This window comes from Cupressus sempervirens, chromosome 5 (genome assembly GCF_028749045.1).
Source record: "Cupressus sempervirens isolate cs-2001-9-10 chromosome 5, ASM2874904v1, whole genome shotgun sequence".
Lineage (NCBI taxonomy): Eukaryota > Viridiplantae > Streptophyta > Pinopsida > Cupressales > Cupressaceae > Cupressus > Cupressus sempervirens.
In genome coordinates, this window is record NC_143122.1 from 552,221,995 (window position 1) to 552,245,775 (window position 23,781).

Genomic DNA, 23,781 nt, shown 5'->3' on the forward strand with positions numbered 1-23,781 from the left:
AAAAAGCTTACAAAATTGGACCCAAGAAAAAGAACATAAACATGTATTGTGGAAATCTAATAGGTTTGAGGAGTATTGTGGAAATCTAATAGGTTTGAGGAACATTGCAACTCATCATTGGAGTCACTGAGTTTTTCTTTTCTTTACTCCTTTGTCATCCATTGTCCTTTAAGTGTTTCCGTGTGAAATGTCATATTTTGAAGTTATCATGGATATGGTAACCGTTATCATTATACTACACATATTGTGTCCCTGTTTTTGGACATTAAGAAATTACAAGTCCACTACAAATAATTAAAAAATGACTTATTTGGTGCCGAATACAAATTATTTAAAGAGGTCATTTTAATTAAAAGGGGGAAAAGGTGACAAAAAGGGTTAGAAGACAAAAGATAGAGTAGGGAAACTAAAGAGTCACAACTTGATGCATTAAAAGAAGGAATGGAGACTCATTTGTTATGCTTGGATATTGGATTTGATTTTCAGATTTCTTCTCTTGAAGAATTGGAAGCTCAGCTAAACCAGTTTAGAGGATAGAAAGCCTTGAGTCAGAAGAGAGTGGACGAAAACCCATTGTCAGTGAGAGGTGTCATTCAAGTGTTTCACTTGTACTTGAACTTCATTTCTTATTCTCCTATTTGACTGTCATTTTTGTGTGTTTAAGATTGGAGCTGGTTAGCACTCTACTGAAGAGTTGATTGTAATATTCATGTTGAAAATCATATTGCTGCTGGTTATTACATATGTACTGATAGTAATTGGAAAGAATTAGTATTCCTGAGACTATCATTTGCTGGCATTCTGTTGATTAATTCTGAAAGTTATTGCATGAATTAGCTGTTTGTATTTCTAAAAATATTGTGTGTGAAAATGGGGAAAAATATCCATTCATGATATTACACATTGAAGAGATTGGAGTGCTCGATTGATTGTATGTGGTGGGGACCAATCAATTTGGTGCATATGAGGAGTCATGATCTGTTTGGAAAGGATTTTAGAAATCACGCTTCATGTAGGAGACCATGGGAAAATTTGATGTTTGACATTTGTTTGTGAGAGTGGATTTTGTTTTAATGAGTGAATTGTGCATCTTTTTAAAAATTGTCTTTGATATCTATTCATTCATCTTAGTTTGTGTGCTATTCTTATGCATGTCCATTTTCTGGTGAATAGGTCATGATTATTATTAACATGATAGTGTGAATTGGTGCATTTTGAAGATGTCTTTGCTTGAGTTTCAATATGTATATTTTGTAATAAAACAGGTACTTGGACTAACAGTGGACATCTATGCAGGAATTCCATCGCAAATTTTATCATCCTAGCAATGCAAGGATATGGTTTTATGGTGATGATGATCCAGACATGCGTCTGCGTATCCTAAGTGGTAGGTAGTTTATTGCATTTAATGCAGATTTTGTGTTTCATTTAGTTTAATAATCAGGTATAAGATTGTTACTAATAAATTAATATTCCATACAAGCCACTTTGAGATTAAGAAGATGTTATCAGTAACATCTTTCTTAAGGAATTGGTAAGAGAATTAAATTTATATCAAATAAAGATAAAATGAGTGAACAAGGCTTGGTGTGGTTTATCACTTCAGCGGATGTTTTAAAAAGCATGCAATTATTCCTATGAATATGTTTGCACTTTTACTATTTTTTGTTTGGTACAACCAATGACAGAAGCACTGTTTAGACTATTTTTGTATGGTCTTAGATGCATTGCCGTATATAATATAAATATTTAATGTAATCAAGGCTTCTAATACTTTGTGCACAGTCATTTGATATATGACTGCACACCTAGTTGAACCGCATATCCTCTTTACTCATCTTTTTACTATTTACTATTACTCAATCTTATAAAATAAGACATAAGAAAAATTCTGGTATAGAGTGTGGCATCACAGATGTAAGATTTTGAAAAGGTGTCCTGGCTCAATAATCCAATAGAATTCATTAAAATTTCTCTCCCAGGTGTTCTTAAAACATTTAAAACGTCAATACAAGCCATTAGATATTGATTTTATAATTTGTTTGTCCAAATCTTCACTGTATAATCCATGCAAATCAGCCCAAGTATGTTTTTCCCATCCAAATGATGCTGTACAATGGCATCATTAGTCTCCTTGGAGGCTGTAAAAATCAGCTTAGGGTATGAAATATTGAGTTGGCCTGCCACCTCACAAGTCAAAGAAAATATTAATAACTTGGAAGTCCTCCCAAACTCTAGTAATATGGTAAATATATACCTTAGGTAAAATATAAGGTAAGAAAAGGGATACATTTACACATGTAAGTCCTACCAGAGTTTCAATAAAATGTTTTTGACTAAGCCCATAATCTGTATTACTAAAATTATTGAAAGAGATTATGTCTTCAGGAGTACTAAAGCTCCTTTCATTGAACTCTAGAGGAAAGGGGTCTTTAATATAAGTATGCTGCGATTATTATGGCTATGGCTCAAGGAAAAAGAATGAAAATTGAAGTTGAAGTGTTTTGGATCTCATTTATTGAGTTAAGTTCAAGCATTTTAGAGACATTCAAAATGCACCTTTACATTAATATCCGAGGATGAATCAAGAGAACTGTAGCAATAATTACATCTCCCATAATTAATGGCAGATAATCTAAATAAACAAAACAAATGTACTTAACTGTATATCTGATGATCATGCCATCATGATTGTGGCAAATGGTGTAAAATTATTTGTCATGGTTTCGTATCACTGGGATGTGTTAGACAACAGCTCCTATATTAAAAAAAACTATTAAAAGCTTTGGGATGGTTTATTGTTGTGAAATCATTTTAGGCTAAAGTGCATTGTTGGAACAATTTGAATCCTATGAAATTGCCCTTCTATGCACACAATTGGTCTTTGGGGTTCCGTGGTTCAAGATTTAATTTACATTGTCTTTTGATATTTGAATATGTGATCAGTGATTGAGTGTTCATAAAACACCTTTGATGAGCTTGCAGAGGGTTATGTTCTCCTTAATCAAACCTATAGGTGGACTTATTCAATGGTTTGTGAACAATGATCACAAACAACTAGAAACCATGCAATGTGCCTCTCTGTCTCTAGGTATGCAAATGCTGATGTGGCAGAGAATGCAATATCTTGATCTTTTACTAAGTGGAATGCTTTGTGAGTCACATTTTATAGATTCATCCTTGATCATCATAATGTTGAGGCTTGTCCTTTAATTTATTAGCATTGAAGCTCAAGATAGTGATCATAGGTGTGGCCATAGGTTTGCAATTCTCTATCTGGAACCGATTTAAGATCTTAACTGCATACATACCTTGTCCATGTAAAATCTCACATGGTCTGGCCAGGACTTCTAATTCCAGGAAGTAATGCATCATGCTAATGCCCTTCATCTCAAACTCAGCAGCTTACAAAATAAGTTGATCTGTTTGGACAATTATATAATATGAATTAGGATCTGCTTTGCTTTGGTGAAGCCAATACTTTGCAAATACTTATCTACCTTGGAATACCAAGTTCTTGGTGACTATTTGAGTCCATGCAAAGCTGTCTTAAGGATGTAAACAGGGATTTCATCCCATTTACCTAAAAGCCCTGAGGCTTAGATGTACATCTTCCTCAATTGTACTTTGACTAAATGCTGGCTTAACATCAATTTTAAGTATCTTCCAGCTCATAAATAAAACTAAAGGCAACTATTCTAATGGAAGTGTATATGATGACTGCAGCGAATGTCTCCTCATAGTCTACATAGTTTGCAAACTCTCCGAGTACTCTCAGAGTTGTCGAGTACTCTCAAGTTTTTTTGCTGGGCGAGTACTCTCAAATTTTACTCTCGCATATTTATAGATGTTAAAAAATGTAGGTAAAAATGTTGATGTAGGGAAAACATTGGATTAGATGTATTTTTTACATCATTTTAGTGCTATAAAACTATACATTTTCTCTATTGAAATGTCAATTACTAATTTAATACATTTTATAATTGTATTCTACAAAAAAAAATATGTTTCTTCAAGAGATTTTAAATTTTAGTACTTTCTGAGTTGTCGAGTTTTCCCCGGGTTTTTGTTGAGTATATGCCGAGTTTTTTCCGAGTTGAAAATTTTGGGCTTGTCGAGTACTCTCCGAGTCCGAGTCTGCAAACTATGGTCTACTCCCTCTTTCTGGGATTAACCTTTCACCAAAAACCTCCCTCTAAACTTTTCAATGCTACCATTTGTAACATGATTGATTTTGAGTAGGCACTTGGAACTCACATTATTAATGTCCCTTTTCATCTTGGCATTATGTGCCATACATCAATTTTAATGATTAATGTGTACTCTTTCACCATAGCATCCTGCCAAACTATTATTTTTAGTGATGGATGTGATCTACTGCTTCGTGGATGTTGGAAAACTCTAAATCTTGGATGCTACTCATCAATGCCATGTAGGTTGGAAAATTCTGTGGAGGCCTACTTCTAGGAACATTCATATGCTTTGAGAATCTCTCAGTGTTCATGTGAACCATTGAGATCTCCTAATGTAATTGGAAATGGCTGAAGTATTTCTGAAGATTGTTGATCGAACCATCGAGATCTCCTAATATAATTAAAAATGGATAAAGTCTTTCTGAAGATTGTTGTTCTGAACTAGAAACAACTGGTATTTAGTAGATAAAGACTCAACTTCAAAGCTTCTTGCATTTCATCTTTCATTCTGGAATGAGATCATGGGACCTCTTGGATGCAAAATCTTCCTATAATCCACAAATAAACCCTTCTTATTGGATCGCTCCAACTTGGTTCTCTTCTCTATATGTATATGAATATAGAATAGACAACTAGAGATGCTAAAATGACTTCTTTTTGGCTTGATTTTCTAGTGAATGCCTCCTTTTGCATCTTATGCTTAAAGATCTTGTGAGGATGCTTGTTTTGGATGTAGATTGCTGTGTTATGAGCTTTTTTCCTATACAAACATTGGTAAGTATTGGTAATGAATCATAGCCTTAGCAGCCCCCATAATGGATTGATTTTTCTAGTCAGAAACCCTATTTTGGTATGGGTGGTATGAAATAGTTAACTCCCTTTTGATAACTACCTCCTTGCATTCCTTGGAGGTATCTTCTTCCTTTTTTGATTTTCAACTAGAGTGTTGAACTCTTGGAATTTGCTTAAGGTCATTCCTTGGTCTTTAAGAAGTCTTCTTACAAAAGTCATCAGTAAAGGAAATATGATACGTGCTTTTTAAATTTGATGTTATTGACATTTTTTCACAAACATTTGAATGCATGAAGTTTAGAGTTTCATATGCTCTATGCTTACTACTTAGGAAAGCAACCTTATCATACTTTCTAAGTGTGTATTCTCTACGTACTCCCTACCTAAGTCACAAGGTTCGAATTCGAATTCGAGTTCATCAATCATAAAATTCAAGTGAAATCTGGCAAGGGTAAAAATTCGGCAAATAAATTCGACATTAAATTTTAGTTATATATATTGATGTATTTTTAAATATTAGTAATATATTTACAAAATTGTCAAAATAGCTAAACATTGCTAAATAATTTAACTAACTCAATATTAGTTTAAAATAAAATACAATTATATTAAATAACAATATTATATAAAATATCGTAAAATTCGGAAAGAGAAAATTCGTTGAAATCTGAATCTCATGGATGAAATTCGACGAATCCTGTGACTTAGCTCCCTACTAATCAGTATTGAAATTTGGAAGACTTGAGATTTCTCTCTTATTGTAGGCAGTGCTTTGTGATGTAGATGCCCTACCCTCTTGTGCCATAACTTACATAGAGTGTCATTTCTATTAACTAGAGTTAACACTAGTTCACCCTGTAACTTGTATAGATTGCCTTATAACTAACCCCTATTACTTGTTCAGTATCCAAGCTTTATTTCTTTTGGCTTGTTAAGGACTTGCTGATTCTTGAATTCAAATTTCAACTACATATATGATTATCTTCTAAAATTACAATTGAAATTGGTATCAAGCACTTCATGGGATTAGAAACAAATGAAACATCTTGTTGTAGTTGAAAAGGAATTCTATTATCACCAAGTTTAACTTGGACTCCAGAGGTATATTTTCAACTCATATGTCTAGATGTTCCATAGTTCACATATCAAGCCTTACTCATATTTGTTCTAGCAGCAAGACAAGATACCATTGAGAAATCCTTTTCCAACATGGTAGCAAAATTGTTCATTTGAATCTCTGTAGAGACTACTACTGACAACATGCTTTGTCTATGAATTCAGCCTAAGTTTATTGAGAAGGTTCAAGGGTTAGTTTGCAAAATTATCCAAGTGTCCAGGTGTTTACCGTACAGGGTAAATAGATAGTTATTGCATTAAGAGACTAGAATGTAACACAAAACAAGATAGTACTTTATTCATATAAGCAGATACACAATCACGAGTACAATCATGATTCATAATTCCATTCGGACGATGTACATATAACTCCCAAAGGGGTGACTCAACCGTCACGCAACCTTTTGAACACTAACTAATCTTGTCGGCTGTAGTATAGTTTTACCGATTACATCATCCCCACCAAAAGAAAAGTCGTCTCCGGATGACAAAATAGAGACAACTAAACTACTAAGTACATCAAGTCAAAACTAAGAAGAAGAGGGGTGCGTCCCTAGTAGGGTTGGTGTAGTAGCTGTCCTCTGTGCCCGTAACTCATTTAGCTGTGCCTGCAATTCGTGTAGCCGTTGTGTCCGGGCATCCAAATTCACCTTAGCTTGCATTTGAAGTTCTAATGCTCTCTTCATCATCTTAGCTATGTTTCGGAGCTTCACCTCCTTTGCATTTGACTCCCTCTTCGTGCCCCCCAACTAAGATACAAATGTTGCCTTTTCTAATTCCCTCTCAACAATGAGTGCTGCCCGCTCTTTCTCTCAAGCTGACTATTGTGCAGCCAAACTAGCTTCTATTACGACTAATCTGGTAGCTGTCTCCTCTCGAGCCCTCACTATTGCTACCTGATCCACCTCACTCCTTCGTAGAGCGTAGTATGCCTCCTCATACACTTGTACTATCTCTCACGTAAGGCTCTCAACTCTGTTCTCTACTACATGATCCTTAGCAGTCCACTACTGTCGCATCTCAGGGGTCTCTGTGTTCGGCCATCCTTGTGCCTCGAAACATGCTAAGAAGGCCACTGGACAACCAACCCGTATGAATGACAAAACTTGCTCTATCTCTTGCATCACTACCTCGAAAGCATGTGTCTGTACTGAAATCACTACTTGGCAACCTCGAGTCACCATGTCCACTAAGTACGTCTCGACATCCTTCCCTATAGTTGTTGAGGGGCCTAATGATGTGGAGTGCTTCGTGGCCATCGCTGACTTTACTGCTTCTAATATCCTCTCCACAGTACTCCTTGTTGGAGATGGGGGTGGTGGCTCAACTGCAACGTTAGGATGACTCTCCTCTGGTGGGGCTAGAGGATCCATCGCTTGAGATACTTCTCTCATAGGTGAGAGTGACAAATGTCGGTGTTACTGGTCTAATGTTGAATTCCCTACTCAAGTACGCGCTCAAGTCCCACTCACTCAAGTCTTGTGCTGCAACACCCTCATTGGTAGCCAATAATGTATTAGCTATTGTGACCACTGCATCATATCCCACTTCCTCTAGTCTGACCTATGGTGTCCTAGAACTCTTAGGAACCTCCCGTGCTGGTAACTCCATCACCTCCTCTGGCAATGTTGTAGGCAGTGATGGGTGAGACTTTGTCTGAACTATAGCCATGACCATCGGAATGGTTGGGGTCGCTGCAATCGGCTGAGTTGCTAATGCATTATCTATCGTGACCACCGCATCGGATCCCACTACCTCCAATTTGACCTGTGGTGTCTGAGAACTCTCAGGAACCTCCTGTGTCGGTAACTCCATCACCTCCTCTAGCAAGGCTGTAGGTGGTGATGGGTGAGACTGTTTGAACTATAGCCATGACCACCAAAATGGTTGGGGTCGTTGCAACTGGCTGAGTCGCTACTGCAACAAGGGTCATCACTATTGGCTGACTGAGCTGTCCAAATCCTGGAATGTGTGCACTGTGCATACCCATAGGAACCAAATGTGTTCTCATCAAAAGTGCAGGTTGTGGGAATAGCAATGGTGTCGCTACAATGACTTCCACCTCTTCATCATCCTCTTCATCCTCTTCCTCTTTGTCAATCTCACTATCGTTAGATGATGTCTCCTGCCGGCCGCTATCAATATTTCCTTGCTCTGAACTTGCGTCCAACTCCTATTTGGGTTGCTTCTGCCCGACTATGGCCTTGTGGCCGCTAGGTGTGACTAAGTGTCTCCACTGCATGATAGGAGTCTCACTTGGCACGAGAGGGTCGGGCTTGACCTCTAGCCTATCAAGAGAAATCATCTTGCATTGTCGCATCTAGGAATAACTCAATAGCATAGTGGGCCATGTAGAATGTCCTGTGCTGAAGCGTCATGAACTCATACATTCTTTCCGCCAGTAGTGCGACCCAATCGTACACTCCTCGTTCATCACCGCTACTTGTGGAAATGAGATATCAGACACGCGGCTTGATCTTGCGAGCCTACTCTTCACCAAGTCCATAAGGCAACGCCAATGCCTTTCCTGGATATAGATTTCTTGAGTCTCTGCCCTTTGAAGTGTCCATCAGGGCTTCTTTTTTTGCCTGTGATAGTTCGCCACATACAAGTTGTATTATCTGTGCCTTCACCTCTCGATTTAACTTCTTCATTTTGTTATCAGTTTTCTCCCCTCTGTTCTTGACCGGGTATTCCTAATACCTGCTTGGAGTCTGGTGCCCTGAATGAGATTACCAAGTCACGCTCGAGATAGGAAAATGAACTGGTTCTAGAGAACTGGTCGTAGGTCTCTACCATTGTGTGCAAAAAACCCTTGTAATCACGAATGCAAAAAATTGGCATTCGTATCGCCCACTCTACCTGCGCCTTCCTGATGTTATTCTTCACTGGATGGTCCGCAGGAGTATCCTGCCACCATTTCTTGCATTTGACTCCATTCACGCCTTTGAAAGAAATATTCTGTGGTGTAAGGTGTGCTAGTGCAGCCACCGGTTGTGCTTGTTGTTTACCCTTCTTTTTATTTGTTCTTGTGGTTTTGCCTCCTATAACACGAACACCTAAAGGCAATGTCTTCACATTTCTGTTCATTTTTGTGTTGGTAGATAAATCTTCATCAAAGTTTTTCTTTTAGGCTCTCTTCCTTGCTAACTACATAACAGTCTACTCTTTTATCCTTATGGGTGCAAGAAATGGTTAGGTTTTCTTTCACCTATCACAACTTCTCCACACATCTATCTAGAAAACCCTTGTTGGCTCATGGTATGACTCCTTATCTTGAGTAGCTACAATTCGTAGACTACCCCTGATGTTTAATCACCACACGGGCTCTTTATTTATCTTTGGCAGTTTGTACAGTATTCTCCTTATATGGCTTTGTGATTCCTACACTTTCATCTTTGGCAGTCTATACGGTAAGGTCCTCATTGTCATAGTCTGTATGGTCCTTGGTAGAGACACATGTGTTCTCCTTACCTACCTTCCTTGTTTTTGGTTTTATGATACGTGTGACCGTACAAATGGGATCTCTTTTTCTTAAACTGCTAACCAAGGCCGTATGGTGTCTAACTCTTATGTTACACTCCTTTGTGTGTGCCTTCTATGGCCGTACGACGACTGAAATGTTTGCTTCAGATACTCGATACCATGATCTTTTGTGTCTGTTGAGCCCCTTCCTTCTAGAAGATCGTACAATACCAACTTAATTCCTGATAGCCCATACGGTATCCTTTATAAATTTCTTTACTAGGGTCTGTACAGTCCATACAGTACATACAAATTGATGTTCTTCCCTCACTCCAGTCTATTGTATGAGTCTTCGTTGCCTACTTGAGACTGTACAGTGTTGTATCGAGGTTCTGCCTTGTCCGTACGGTGGTTCTTCTTATTCGTGGCCATGACTTTTGTGGCTCTCTCTCCCTCCTACTTGGCCATACGGTGCTTGTCTTGACTTTTACATTCTCTTGAGGTTGTATGGAAGACTTGCCATGTCTGTATGGTATTGTTTCTCCTTACTTGGTTTCAAGTGTACTGGTTTTGAAGTGCATACGGTGCTATGGCCATATGTTATTTGTTTCAAGATAGATCCATATGGCCGTACAGTGTCTTTATGTTATGCTTGTAGAGGTCGTACAGTACTTCCTGATTGCTTCTCGTACTGATTGCTCGTATGGTTCTTGTTGCCCATATGGTTTTTATAATTTGATGTTTGTGTTTGCAAGGCCTTACGATGTTCGTACGTTGTGCCACATTTTCATAAGTGGATTACGCTTTTCAATTGTTAGCAATCTTCTCTATTTTATTGTTATTAATATTTACTTACTATTCTTTACTTTACTCTTATTATTATTATTTACTATTTATTAAATATTTATATTTTGTTTGGGTCTCCTTATCTCCCTGGTCTCTACTCTGTTCATGGTAGATTTTTAACTTCGAGCCATTTATGGGATCATACACTTCCTTTCCATCCAACATCCATATTTTAATTGCTCTATTATCGCCTACTTTACGAATCTTATATGATCCAACCCACTTTACTTTGAATTTGTTGGGTTTGATCTCATTCCGCTCGTTAAATTTCAATACTAATTGACCTGGTTGAAATTTGTTCAACTTCAAGTGCTTGTTGTGCCATACCTTGCATTTGCACTGTGAAACTTCAGTGGTCCATTGTGCTTGTAATCTTCGCTCATCTAGCTTATTCAGGTTATACGACCTTTCCCTGAGACTTTCCATGTCTCCTAATTTGTTTTCAATCGCTATTTGCAAATTTGGTACTCTGAACTCTGCTGGTACCACAGCCTCCTGACCATACATTGACTGAAACGAAGTGTGTCCTATGGTAACTTTGTAAGAGGTACGATATGTCCATAACACCGATGGCAACTTTTCCTCCCAATCTTCACCTTTAACTGCGCAAGACTTGTAAATTACTGCAACAAGGATTTTATTTGTCGGTTCCGCCTGTCCATTTGCTCTTGGATAGTATGGGCTTGATAGGGAATGGTATATTTTGAATTCTGTGGTGAGTAGCCGTATGACATGGTTGATAAAATGCCCCCCATGGTCGCTTGTCTACTGTATCGGATTTTGTACCTTGTAATGATTTGCTTGTAGATAAATCTTGCCATGCTCAATGCAAAGTTGTTTGGTAGGGCTCGTGCCTCTACCCACTTTGTGAGGTACTTGGTTGCTACAATAATATATCTGCATCTCCGGGCATTGCTTACCTTCAGTGGCCTGACAAAGTCCAACCCCCACCATTCGAATAGTTCCTGTGCCTGTGAGGGGTTCAGAGGCATAAAATCCCTCAATGATCCACTCTTTGACGTCGTTGTGCACGGTTGGCCACCACAAACCTGTGGGAAGTATCTTGTACACAGTTGTGTCTGGTCCCATATGTCCTCTTACAGGCCCTTCTTATGCTTCTTTTAATACTTTCAATATTTCTTCCTCCATACAATACATACAAATTGATGTTCTTCCCTCACTCCTGTCTATTGTACGAGTCTTCATTACGTATCTGAGACCGTACAGTGTTGTATCGAGGCTCTGCCTTGTCCATATGGTGGTTCTTCTCATTTGTGGCCGTGACTTTTGTGGCTCTCTCTCCCTCCTACTTGGTCATACGGTGCTTGTCTTGACTTTTACAGTCTCTTGAGGTTGTATGGAAGACTTGCCATGTTTGTATGGTATTGTTTCCCCTTACTTGGTTTCAAGTGTACTGGTTCTAAAGTGCATACGGTGCTATGGCCGTATGTAATTTGTTTCAAGATAGATCCGTATGGTCGTACAGTGTCTTTATGTTATGCCTGTAGAGGTCGTATAGTACTTCCTGATTGCTTCTCCTACTGATTGCTCGTATGGTTCTTGTTGCCCATATGTTTTTTATAATTTGATGTTTGTGTTTGTAAGGCCTTATGGTGTCCGTATGTTGTGTTACATTTTCATTATTGGATTACGCTTTTCAATTGTTAGCAATCTTCTCTATTTTATTGTTATTAATATTTACTTACTATTCTTTACTTTACTCTTATTATTATTATTTACTATTTATTAAATATTTATATTTCGTTTGAATTGTTCAGTTGGGTCTCCTTATCTCCCTGGTCTCTACTCCGCTCATGGTAGATTTTTAACTTCGAGCCATTTACGGGATCATTCACTTCCTTTCCATCCAACGTCCATATTTTAATTGCTCTATTATCGCCTACTTTACGAATCTTATATGGTCCAACCCACTTTACTTTGAATTTGCCGGGTTTGATCTCTTTCTGCTTGTTATATTTCAATACTAATTGACCTAGTTGAAATTTGTTCAGCTTCAAGTGCTTGTTGTGCCATACCTTGCGTTTGCACTGTGAAACTTCAGTGACCCATTGTGCTTGTAATCTTCGCTCATCTAGCTTATTCAGGTTATACAACCTTTCCCTGAGACTTTCCATGTCTCCTAATTTGTTTTCAATCGCTATTTGCAAATTTGGTACCATGAACTCTGTTGGTACCACAGCCTCCCGACCATACATTAATTGAAACGAAGTGTGTCCCGTGGTAACTTTGTAAGGGGTACGATATGTCCATAACACCGCTGACAACTTTTCCTCCCAATCTTCACCTTTAATTGTGCAAGACTTGTAAATTATTGCAACAAGGATTTTATTTGACGGTTCCGCCTGTCCATTTGCTCTTGGATAGTACAGGCTCAATAGAGAATGGTAGATTTTGACTCCTCTAGTGAGTAGCTAGATGACATGGTTGACAAAATGTCCCCCATGGTCGCTTGTCAATTGTATCGGATTTTGTACCTCGTAATGATTTGCTTGTAGATAAATCTTGCCGTGCTCAATGCAAAGTTGTCTGGTAGGGCTTGTGCCTCTAACCACTTTGTGAGGTACTTGGTTGCTACAATAATATATCTACATCTCCAGGCGTTGCTTACCTTCAGTGGCCTGACAAAGTCCAACCCCCACCATTCGAATAGTTCCTGTGCCTGTGAGGGGTTTAGAGGCATAAAATCCCTCTTTAGTGGCTTCTTGACTCTTTGGCATGTATCACATGCAACGATCCACTCCCTGAAATCATTGTGCACGGTTGGCCACCACAATTCTGTGGGAAGTATCTTGCACACAGTTGTGTCTGGTCCCATATGTCCTCTTGCAAGCCCTTCTTGTGCTTCTTTTAATACTTTCAGTATTTCTTCCTCCAGAACACATTGTCGTAAAATCTGGTCGGGTCCCATCTTGTAGAGCAATCCGTTGATCAATTGGAACGTTCGACTTCTCAATACTAGTTTCCTCTCGCTTTGTGGCATTTCCCTAGGAAATTGCCTAGTTGAAAGATATTCCCCGATACTCGCGTACCAAGATGGTAGTATGACAATCTGAAATTGTTGTGCGTTGGGAAAGTCATCATTGACTCCCTCTGGAGGTTCTCCCGATTTGATCTTGGATAGATGGTCCACACTCACGTGGCTTTTCCCAGGCTGTACCACAATTTTAAATGTGAATTCCTGCAAGAGCAGTAACCATCTACTTATCCGTCTTTGAATGATTGGTTTGTTTACGAGATATAGTAATGCATGATGGTCTACGTAGAACATGAATGGGGTCGCCAGTAAGTAGTGTCTGAACTTCTGTACGATGTACACCATTTCGAGAGCCTCCCGCTCTGTCATGCTATAGTTCTTTTTTGCTTTTGACAATATTCTACTTGTGGAGTACAGTGGGTGGTCCAATCTATGATCACCTGTCTGTGCCAGCGTTGTTCCGATTGTGTAGTTTGACGCATCAACATGTACATGGAATTCATTGTCTTAGTTTGGATATGCCAGAATAGGTGCCGTGGCTAGTCGTGTTTTCAATCTCTGAAAGGCTTAATCCTACTCTGTTTCCCATTTGTAGTGTTCTCCCTTGCAAGTTAGCTTGTCGAGAAGATATTTTAGCGAAGTTTTTAAGAAAACCTCCTATAGTACCCTATGTGTCCTAGGAATGATTTTACTTCAGTCACATCTGTCAAAGGTGGCATTTCCAGAATCACTCGGACCTTGTCAGGATTTGTCTTTAATCTTGTCTTGCACACGATGTGTCCCAACAGTTTTCCCCGAGGTACTATGAATCGACACTTTTTGGGGTTTGGTGCTAGTCGTGCCCGTCTACATCTTTCGATACATTCCTTGAGTGCAGTTAGATGCTTGTCCTCCTAATTGAAAACTTACCAATTGTCCAAGAATGCTTTGAAGTTTCCTACTAACATCTTGTCAAAGATGTGTAGGATGATTCTTTGAAACATTGTCGAGGTGTTGCATAGACCGAACAACATCTTGTTGTAGGTGTATACTCCATCTTCTACCATGAAAGTTGTTTTGAGTTTATCTTCCTCTGCTATGGATATCTAGTTGTAACTGGAAAATCCACCTATGAATGAATATATTTCATGCCCCGCAACTTCTTCCAAAATACGATCAATAAACGGTATTGGAAATGGATCCTTAATTGTTACTGCATTCAGATAGCGAAAATGCATATCCGTATTTGAGTGGTATCCTTTTTCAGTGATATCACAATTGGAGATACCCACTCACTTGTTTGTACCTGAAAAATAATGCTTGCATCAAGCATCCGATTAATCTCGTCTATGACCCATGCGGCATAGTTTTTGTTCATACGGTATGGTCGCTTCCATATGGGTACAACTCCTTCTATTAGTGGGATGTGGTGGACACACAATTTTGGCAATACCCCTTTTAGGTCTTTGTATGTCTACGCGAAAACATCCTTATACTCCATAAATATCTTAGATGCTGCTACTTCCAAAATTGGATTCCAATCATCTCCCACAAATATGTTTTTTGGATTAGCCTCATCTCCTAAGTTCACTGTCTTCACCGTGGGTTCTTCGCATTTAATAGGCTTCTCATCACTGAATGTATGTGCAGGTGTTTCATTTATTCACGCCTCTCCTTTGACTTCTTTGTATTCCGTTGGAAATTTATTCTTTTCCTCTCCCTTATTTCCTTCTTGACCCCTAACATGTGACAGCTCGGAAAGAGTTCATAGTCCTCCATTTGCCAATGGAGTAGGCCATTCACAGAGTCTAAGTCGTCATCATTGGACCCTCCTAGTTTCAGGATTCCTTCTTTGCTGGGTTCCATTCGTTTGTTTCCTTCGTCGTCTACTTCTTTGCCTTCGAAGTCTGAAGACGCTGCCTCTTTTCCCACCATCTGGATGTGTAGGTCAATTACGAAACTACGACCTCCTCTTTCCATGGACAAAATGTTCCTTTTCCAGTCCTATTTCACCTTTGCCTACACCAGCCAACCCCTTCCAAGGATGGTGTCGTACCCTTTCCTTTTCAACGGAATGACCACAAAGTTAAGTAAGAAGGTTTGTGTCCCGATTGTTACGGGTTGTGCCATTAGAGTTTCGAGGGGTTTGATTCTATGTTGATCAACGATGAGCAGTTGGAATGTAGGCAGCCATAGGGTAGGTTGTCCCAACTTCTTCCATGTTTCTTCAGGCAGTACATTTACGCCGGACCCTCCATCGACGATGGTTTCTATGAGGATAGTCCCAAGAATACCCATCTTGACTACTGCAAGGTGTCTTACTGTGTTCAGCGTGAGAAGCATTGGGTCTACCGTGGTCGATCCGCTTCCACCTTGTGTGTTCTTCCTGGGCTCTTCCACTGTCTTCGGGGATGGTGTCATGTTTAGGATTGCAGTCTGTAATTGAGGCATTGCAAGAAGAAGGTCGTTCAATTTCATGGGAACCTTAGCTTGCATTACATGTCATATGATGTTTTGTTTTGCTTGCTTCCTCCTTGAGGTGCCGACAATGTCCTTCATTTGTGTTTTGTCAGCCTCCATCTCTTTTCCTATTTTTGTTTTCGCTTGTTGCATCCTTTTCTTTTCCTCTTCTGGATCAGTGTATGTTGTCTTCTTCGCTTGTGTGTGAGTGATTGCTAATGTTTCTTCGTCACATCTTTCTATGGTCAACAGGTTCACCCTGGGTTTAGGGCATTTTGAGTTATCATGGTCTCTAGGACCACACCATTTGCACAACACTTGTGGTGTTCCCTTTGTAGTATAGGCTTTGACAAAGTTGCCCTAGAGGTTGCACGCACAACATTGTATTATTGGCCGTCTGATCAGATTGTACAGTATCTGGCTACAACCCCCGTTATTGTCGGTTGTTGTTTTGATACCCTTCTGAGGTTGTTGTGTCATTGTTTGTATTTGTTCTTGCTCCCGAGGTGGACACTTCTTGCATTAGTAACACTTGTTGGAATCCCTTTGTTTTCATATTGAACGGGCATTCCTTGGTAGAATGTCCCGCAATTTGACAAATATCGCAAAATTGGTTCCCTTGTGTGGCCCTCCTCGCAATTCGTACACCATAGTTCCCCTTCCCTAGTTTGGCCAGGGTTCATTTTCATGTTTTAAAACTCTTTCATCATACGTAGCATATCCTTCTATAATGCCCAAACCTTTTTACTCGATTCCTCATTGCTGCTTCCGGAGGATGAGTCTTCAGAATCCAAAAATCTGTCTTTCTTCTTTTTGTCGGTTTTATGTTCGCTCTCTAAGTCCATCGTACGGTTATATGCATCAATGTATGATGCTAGAGGTACAATTTTCATCTTTTTCTGCAGTGTTGGTCGTAGCCCTTCGACGAACCACCTTTTCTTCAATCCGTCTATTGTTTGGCTTTTCATTCTTTCTACCAGCTCCTTTAGCCTCCTTTGCGTATATGCGAATTGTTTCATGCTTCCCCTGTTTTGTATTGTAAGTTTCCACTACTATCTCATTATCATCCCTGAGTAGTTAGAACTTTGCTGTAAATTCTTTCTTGACGTTCGCCCATGTGGTTAGCTTCTTCGGGTCGATGTTTGAAAACCAATCGATCGCTACACCTCGTAGGGTAGCTGGAAACTGTCAGATCTAATCATCTTGGTCCGTTTATGCCATTTAAAAATCATATTGTTTCACATGTTTTACAATGTCGAATTGGATCAACCATCCCATCGCCATTAAACTTTGGTAGTTTTTCCTTGGGACCTGTCATTGTTAACTTTTTCTGTATTTGTTGTACTTGTTGCACGCTCACGCTGTTTTGTGCATCTGCGCTGTTCTCTGCATCCATGCTATTTTGAGTACCCGTGTTGTTCTGCACAACTGTGCTACTCTGGACACCTGTGTTACTCTAGATAACCACGTTACTCTGTGGTGTGAAGAGGTTTTCTACAAGCGAAGCTGTTCGGTTCTCAACTTGTTCCCGTTCGTCTGGTGTATTGGGAATGAAGAGTTCACCCCATGCTTGTGCTCCTTCGACACCTTGAGCCGTGCGGATTCCTTCTCTTCATTTGGATTCTCTACCCTTGACGTCTACAAGTTTAGGAACTTCTCCCTTGTCTCTTCCACCAAATTCAATCTTTGTCGCGTCTCCTCAAGCAAGTCCTCAACACTCCTCGGTTTGCTAGGTGAATGCACCCCGTCGGTCCGTGTTCCTTCACCACTACGGTGCCGGTCGGCGAGCTGTTGAAACTTCTGCCTTCGTTTTGCCTGTTGTGTGAGAATTAATGCTTCCCATGCTGTGCGTCCATCATTCTTTTCTTTTATTTTCTTTTATTTTGATATTTATTGAGCACATTCGACATTAATCTTCATAAGACATCTTTTGTACCAGGTTTGATAGGCAACGATGCCAAATGTTTACCGTACAGGGCAAATGGATAGTTATTGCATTAAGAGACTAGAATGTACCTCAAAAGAAGATAATACTTTATTCATATAAGTAGATACACAATCACGAGTACAATCATTATTTAGAATTCCATTCGAATGATGTACATATATCTCTCGAAGTGGTGACTCAACCGTCATGCAACCTTTTGAACACTAACTAATTTCGTCGATTGTAGTATAGTTTTATCGACAACACTAGGCAATCGATGAAGAGTCAATTCAATTAGTTGAGCGAGTTGAATTGGGATATGGAGATCGAGCTGCAGTGTGTGGTCATCAAGTTTTAATCTATAGGGGCATGTCTACATGTGTCTATGATCGCACAGGATGAGTTGTTGATTTACAAAAGTTTTAGCGGATTTATGAGAGACTGTCATTAAGAACAAGAAATGTATGTACAATCTTGTCTCATTGATTATGCGGTTGATCATTTCGCCAACATTGTCTTGAATTTCAATTGTTATGATAAGGGCCGACATTATAGCATTCAATTTTGTTTTTCAGCCCAGTTGGTGGAAGGATTTGAGTAGAAGGCTGACCTAATTAATGCGATGGAAAAATGTGTTAACAAAACCCTAATGAAGCTGATATAAAACAAGGATGAAATTGAGTTTTTGAGGATGATGTGAAGGTGTGATTGCGAGTCTTGTTTGTTTGATGCATAAGTTGATCAATGATCAATGTTAAAGACAAGGAGTGTCATAATTAGATCATATTCATCTTGAGTCCATCTCAAGGTAAGCCCTAATAGACTTGCTGGTTAAATCCTCACGCGAGGTCACTCTTAATAGGGTGAGCAAGATTCCTAACAGGATCTGAATTCAGAATCCTCTAACCAGATGGCTCTTAGCAGTTTGAAATCCCTTAATAAGGTGTTCTTAACAGGACTTTGATTCTATCTCTTAACCAGGCTAAAGATACTGCTAACTGGGTATACTTTGTAGGTGTTGTAAATGCTCCTAATAGGGCAACTTTCATCCCACAGATGGTTTTCAACCTCTAACTAGGGTTTTCAAAGGAAAAATCATTGTATAAAGTATTTCTTATGTGTGAATGCTTTATGTGTTTGGCATATGTGTGATATTTCTTGTTGTGTGTTATTTATTTTTGAAGTTGCTTAAAAGTTGTTTTGGATTCTTAACTATACTGATTCACCCTCCCTCTTAGTGCCTTTGAGGCCTAACACTCCTATCCTGGATGTGAGGTTGAATCTTCATTCTTTCCCTTACCTTTGCTGATTCCTTTTCCTTTATATTGTTTTGTCTATCCAAAGAGGTATAAATTATCATCATCATCCTTCATGTTGACTTCTGACTCCATTTGTGTTTCGTCTTGGATAGAGTCATCCCACAATCATTAAAAAGATTTTAGGTTCTCTTAGGCACAAATGCCTATCATTTAGATGAGAACCCATTTTCAGTGCCAAGTTCACTAGTTCTGTATTTTCAACCTTCTCCCCACTTGTTGCAAGTTTGCCTTGAAGTTCTGTGACCTTCATTAAATGACTAATAATTGTATCTGATTTAGTTGCCGCATCTGAGTGTGTTCAATTAATTGTAATTGTTTAATGGGTACCTTAGTGTTATAGCTGGTTGCAATCAGGATGAAATGTTTAAAATCATGGGCACATGAAACATGAACCTCGTGTGTCAAGCTACCATTATATCAGTGAAAAGGTTAATTTTTGGAGCAATGGGAGAGTTTTAAGTAATAAAGTGACTTTATTATTTGTCAACTTTGAATTATAACATAAAGTTGCTTAATGAGAAATGAAATTAAAGTAAATTAAAGGAAGTGAAGACAAATGGAAATTGGATATTATAAAGGGTGTTTCGGATTTCATTTCATGGCTTCACAATGCATTTTGATATTTTTGGTGACGTGTTGAAGTGTGGATCAGAAGGTTTCAGCTTTTTCCAGTCTGAAAGAATTGAGAATTCTTGTCAGCATTTGCACTTTGAATTCGTGTTCAGTCATCCAGTGAATTGTGTTGGAGGTGGTTTAATTCAAAACCATCATTTTAGCTTATATGGGGATCATTTTGAGAGGAAGTTCCTGTTTTTTATTTCAGCATTTACTGGCAAAGTCAGGAGGATGATTCAGATGCAGATTGCAACCTTTAGAGGTCTTCGTTTGGAATTATAGACAACTGCCAACTGTCTATAGGTTGTGGGCAAGGTTTAGAGGGCTTTGGTAATAGTTCGGAGACTTTACTTCGCAAATTCAAGGTGGAGCGAGTTGATGCCAGTTTCCTAATTAGCTCCTTTTTTAATTTCAAAATTTAATAAATAATTTCCTCTTGCATTGTATATGATTTCTCTCATTTATAAAAGCATTTGGTTCAATGCTTTGGAAATTAGTTTCCTAATTTCCTTTTTATGCAAAATTATTATCTTGCCTGACAACATTTAAAAAAAATCAAGGAAATGCTTATTTGTTTCAAATATCAATTATATATCGAATTTTCTTTTCTGGTGAAGTTAGAACCGGTTGGGGTTCTTACAATGTTATCAGAGCGGTTTCCTGCCATCCTCTGGGGTTGGAAATCTTGGGTTGCCATGTTTGTTATATGACTGACCAATACTTAGTTTTTTTCTGTTATGGATAAATATAAGAAAAGTAATAAACAGGGAAACTAATTAAATAGCACGGCTAATCTCAGGAAGCAAACAAATGCCATGATGGAAAGATTGGAAAAGCTTAGACAAAATTAGGAAAGGAAGAATGCTTTGCCTTCAAATCCATCAACCATAGATAGTGCGTCAAGGTATATGGCTTCCATTTTTGAAAAGTCTTCCTCACAGAGAAAACAGGAAGAGAATTAGGAAGATTGTACAAGTGTAGCTTCGGCAGCCACCAACCATTAGGTAGTGGAGCCTTTTCTTAGTGGGGCAGCTACTAGTCCTTATACGTGTGATGTTGGAGGCTCTTCTCAGAAGCATGTGGTTAGGATAGACTTACTTGAGAACAGTTGCATCAAGTCCCAACAATTACATGAGATAAGAGCTAGTGACCGAGAGAATGCTGATGACATGATAACCGCCATTGATGGCAGCCTTACATTGGTAGTAATGAAAATTTTGGTCATACAGGGTCTGATTTTTATGACAATAGTATAATTTTTCAGCGCATTGATGGTATTGATAACAGGGTGAGTGTGGAGAATGTTGTTGGTGTTGCTATTAGTTTTGACTTACATGATGAGAGTGTTAGTTTGAGGATTGCATGGAAAATATGAGCTCTAATAGGTCTAATTTTTATGAGCTATATGCAGGAGATAACAACTTTTTCACGTGTAGGTGATGGTTGCATGGAGTTCCCTATTGTTGACACTTGGGATTCAGGTGTTAGATATGAATTATATGATGTAGATTTATGCCATATGATTCTGATTTTCATGACAGCTGTGAATCATGCTTGCAGCAGCATGAGACCGTAGAGATTTTACAGGGGTATGATATTGGCATTGGTGATGCAGACACTACTGAAGTTGTCTATGAGGAAGACTCATGTTATAGTGAGTCTAATTTGTCATATCAGATTTTAGAAAATGGTTCAAAGGACTCATTGGTTGATGATAGGTCTCAGGATTGTGACTTGCAATTGCATTCGTAGTGGGAGCATGCGAGGAGATTGATGTAGTAATAACTTCTACTAGTTCAAACAAGTCATTAGTTGAGGCTCTTAGTAGCAGTATTGATGTGTGCGTAGATGATAGCACTCATGATGTTACTTGCCATGAGGTGAGCAATGTTGATACACTTTCATTTCACAACGTAGATTGTGGGTCAAAGAGCTTGCATGCGAGGCAAGTTATTTAGAGACATCAGGTGACTGAGCAATTGAAAGTGAGTCATAGTTAGATTACTACAACCCTAGAGGATTATGATGTTACTTGTCAAATGTTAGCCATATTTGGTCAGGGTGCTCCTATGTCGGATGAGCATATTAGTAGTGACTTTTCCTTGGCAGAGATCCATTCGCCATGAGAAGTTGCGTGAATCATGAGACATATTACTTATAATCTTTAGCTGATTGGGACTACCTTCTTGAGTAGGGTTGCACATGTTAGGATGCCTTGTTGGGAAAGGAAGAGGAGGTAGTTGATCTCACTCACGAGGTTAAGGCAATTTCTGAGACACTCAAGAGAACCCAGTTGGTTCTTCAGGAGTTGCAGTTAAACCTAGAGGGGATTACCATGGAGTTGAGCCGAGGACAAACTTCACTAATTGTAGATTGAGTTCAACTTCCTACGGTGGTAGTTGGTTTTGAGTTGATACCCACAGGTTGTGATGATGGTTGTAGTGAGGAGGTGGCTACATCCGTCATGGATTTAGGTGCAATGGACTTAGCTGGGATGAGTACTTTGATTGGGAGTTGCAAAGAGCCTCTTATTGTATTAGGTCCTTCTGTAGTTAGCAATTAACATGATGTCAAATGGTATGAAACAAGTTATTAGCAGTCCATGTGTGGTAGTAGTGGATTCTTTAGAGAGTTGTGTGACAATAGATTGTGCTACTTTGTCATTTTTATAGGACTTAGGCAGAGTATTGTCTAGTTTGGAGATTAGCTCTCACATTGATTTGTTTCCTTCTTTTGGAAGTAAATTGGTTACTTTATCTCGTGCAGCGAACGATGATAGATAGCTGTAGTACAACGTCAGGGTGATTAGCTAAGGGTTGGAGGAGAATAGGTTGATTCTGCCTCATTTCGTTTCTAATGTACAAATTCGTTTATTGAGTACTTGCTTGAGAATATGGAGTTGCAAGAGGGACCACTTGGAGTCATTGAAGGTACTCTCAATTTTTGCAAAATCCAATGTTTGGTGGGAGCAACGGTAGAAACTTTGATTACAATGCTTCCTCATAGAGATTTCATGGTGGGGTTTGTAGAGAGGGTTACTAGAGACTCTACCCAACCAGTTGTTCGAAGTCAAAGGTTGGATCCATCTTTTGATTTGCGAGTTGTTAGCGATGAGCCACTAATAGATATCATATCTTTTTATTGTAATGATATAGTGACGAGAGATCATCATTTCTCTTTCGATCCACATGTTGACGATTTGGTTATGCGTCGATGTGGATGGGCTTTAGGATTATATAATCCTTTATGGGATGGGTTTATGCCATCTTCAGAAGATGGAGTTTGTTGTTGCAAGTTAGCAGGAGGTTAGTTTTGTCTAATCAGTACATCCATGACGGTTTCACAGAGGATGGTTATGTTGGTTATAATAGAAACACCCTTGGGAGTTCCTTTCCCTTTAGTACAATTGGATTTCACAAATAGGGGGGATTGGTAGAGTGTACAGGGAGATTTGTTTTATCAGAGGTTGCTAGATATCCTTTCTTTCTGGTGATGGATAGATGTGAGCCTCGTCTATACAGGGATCTAGGTGAAGAAAAGATTAAATTGCAGGTTGGATGGGTCCCAACAGATTGTCTCACTTTCCACAGCATCATGATGTTGGGATCATGTTGGTACAGCTAATGCTGTGGGTTATTTGCCTTGGTTGGTATGGATTCAAGATTTGGGATACCAACATACTTTATTGGACACTCTTTAGTGTGTTGTGGGATCCTTTATGTGCATCGGGACTCCAACTGGGAATTGCTAGGGAGTTTTGCAGAATGTATATGGTGGGGCTTGTTTGTAGTTTCATTTATGATTCTCATGTATAGGGTTTGGTTAGATGCACAATTTTAGATAGATGGATTGTTGTCACTTTTGCGCAGTGTTGGTTATTCTAGTGCTTCAATAGTTGTGCTTCAACATGGGACATTTTCTAGTCTTCCTTTGGATTTTTCAGTTCAGTGGAGTTTTCTTGCAATGGAGATTTCTTGGGGACAAGCACTTTTAGGGAGGGTAGACTGAAATGCCCTCATTTTTGAGTTGCATCAGAGTTAATGGATTTAGAGTATCGTTGGGTGCTTGTAGGTT

The 23,781-nt window shown here is 39.0% G+C and overlaps 1 protein-coding gene across 2 annotated transcripts in view; it reads left to right on the plus strand.

The window, feature by feature from the left end:
• Window positions 1-23,781, plus strand: part of LOC149557124 (presequence protease 1, chloroplastic/mitochondrial-like) — a 133,985-nt gene that overhangs the window by 88,118 nt on the left and 22,086 nt on the right. For both annotated transcript variants that reach the window (XM_089831845.1, XM_089831846.1), the window contains exon 7: window positions 1,297-1,387. In XM_089831845.1, the coding sequence (XP_089687971.1) occupies window positions 1,297-1,387 (91 nt within the window). The remainder of the gene's footprint in view (window positions 1-1,296; window positions 1,388-23,781) is intronic.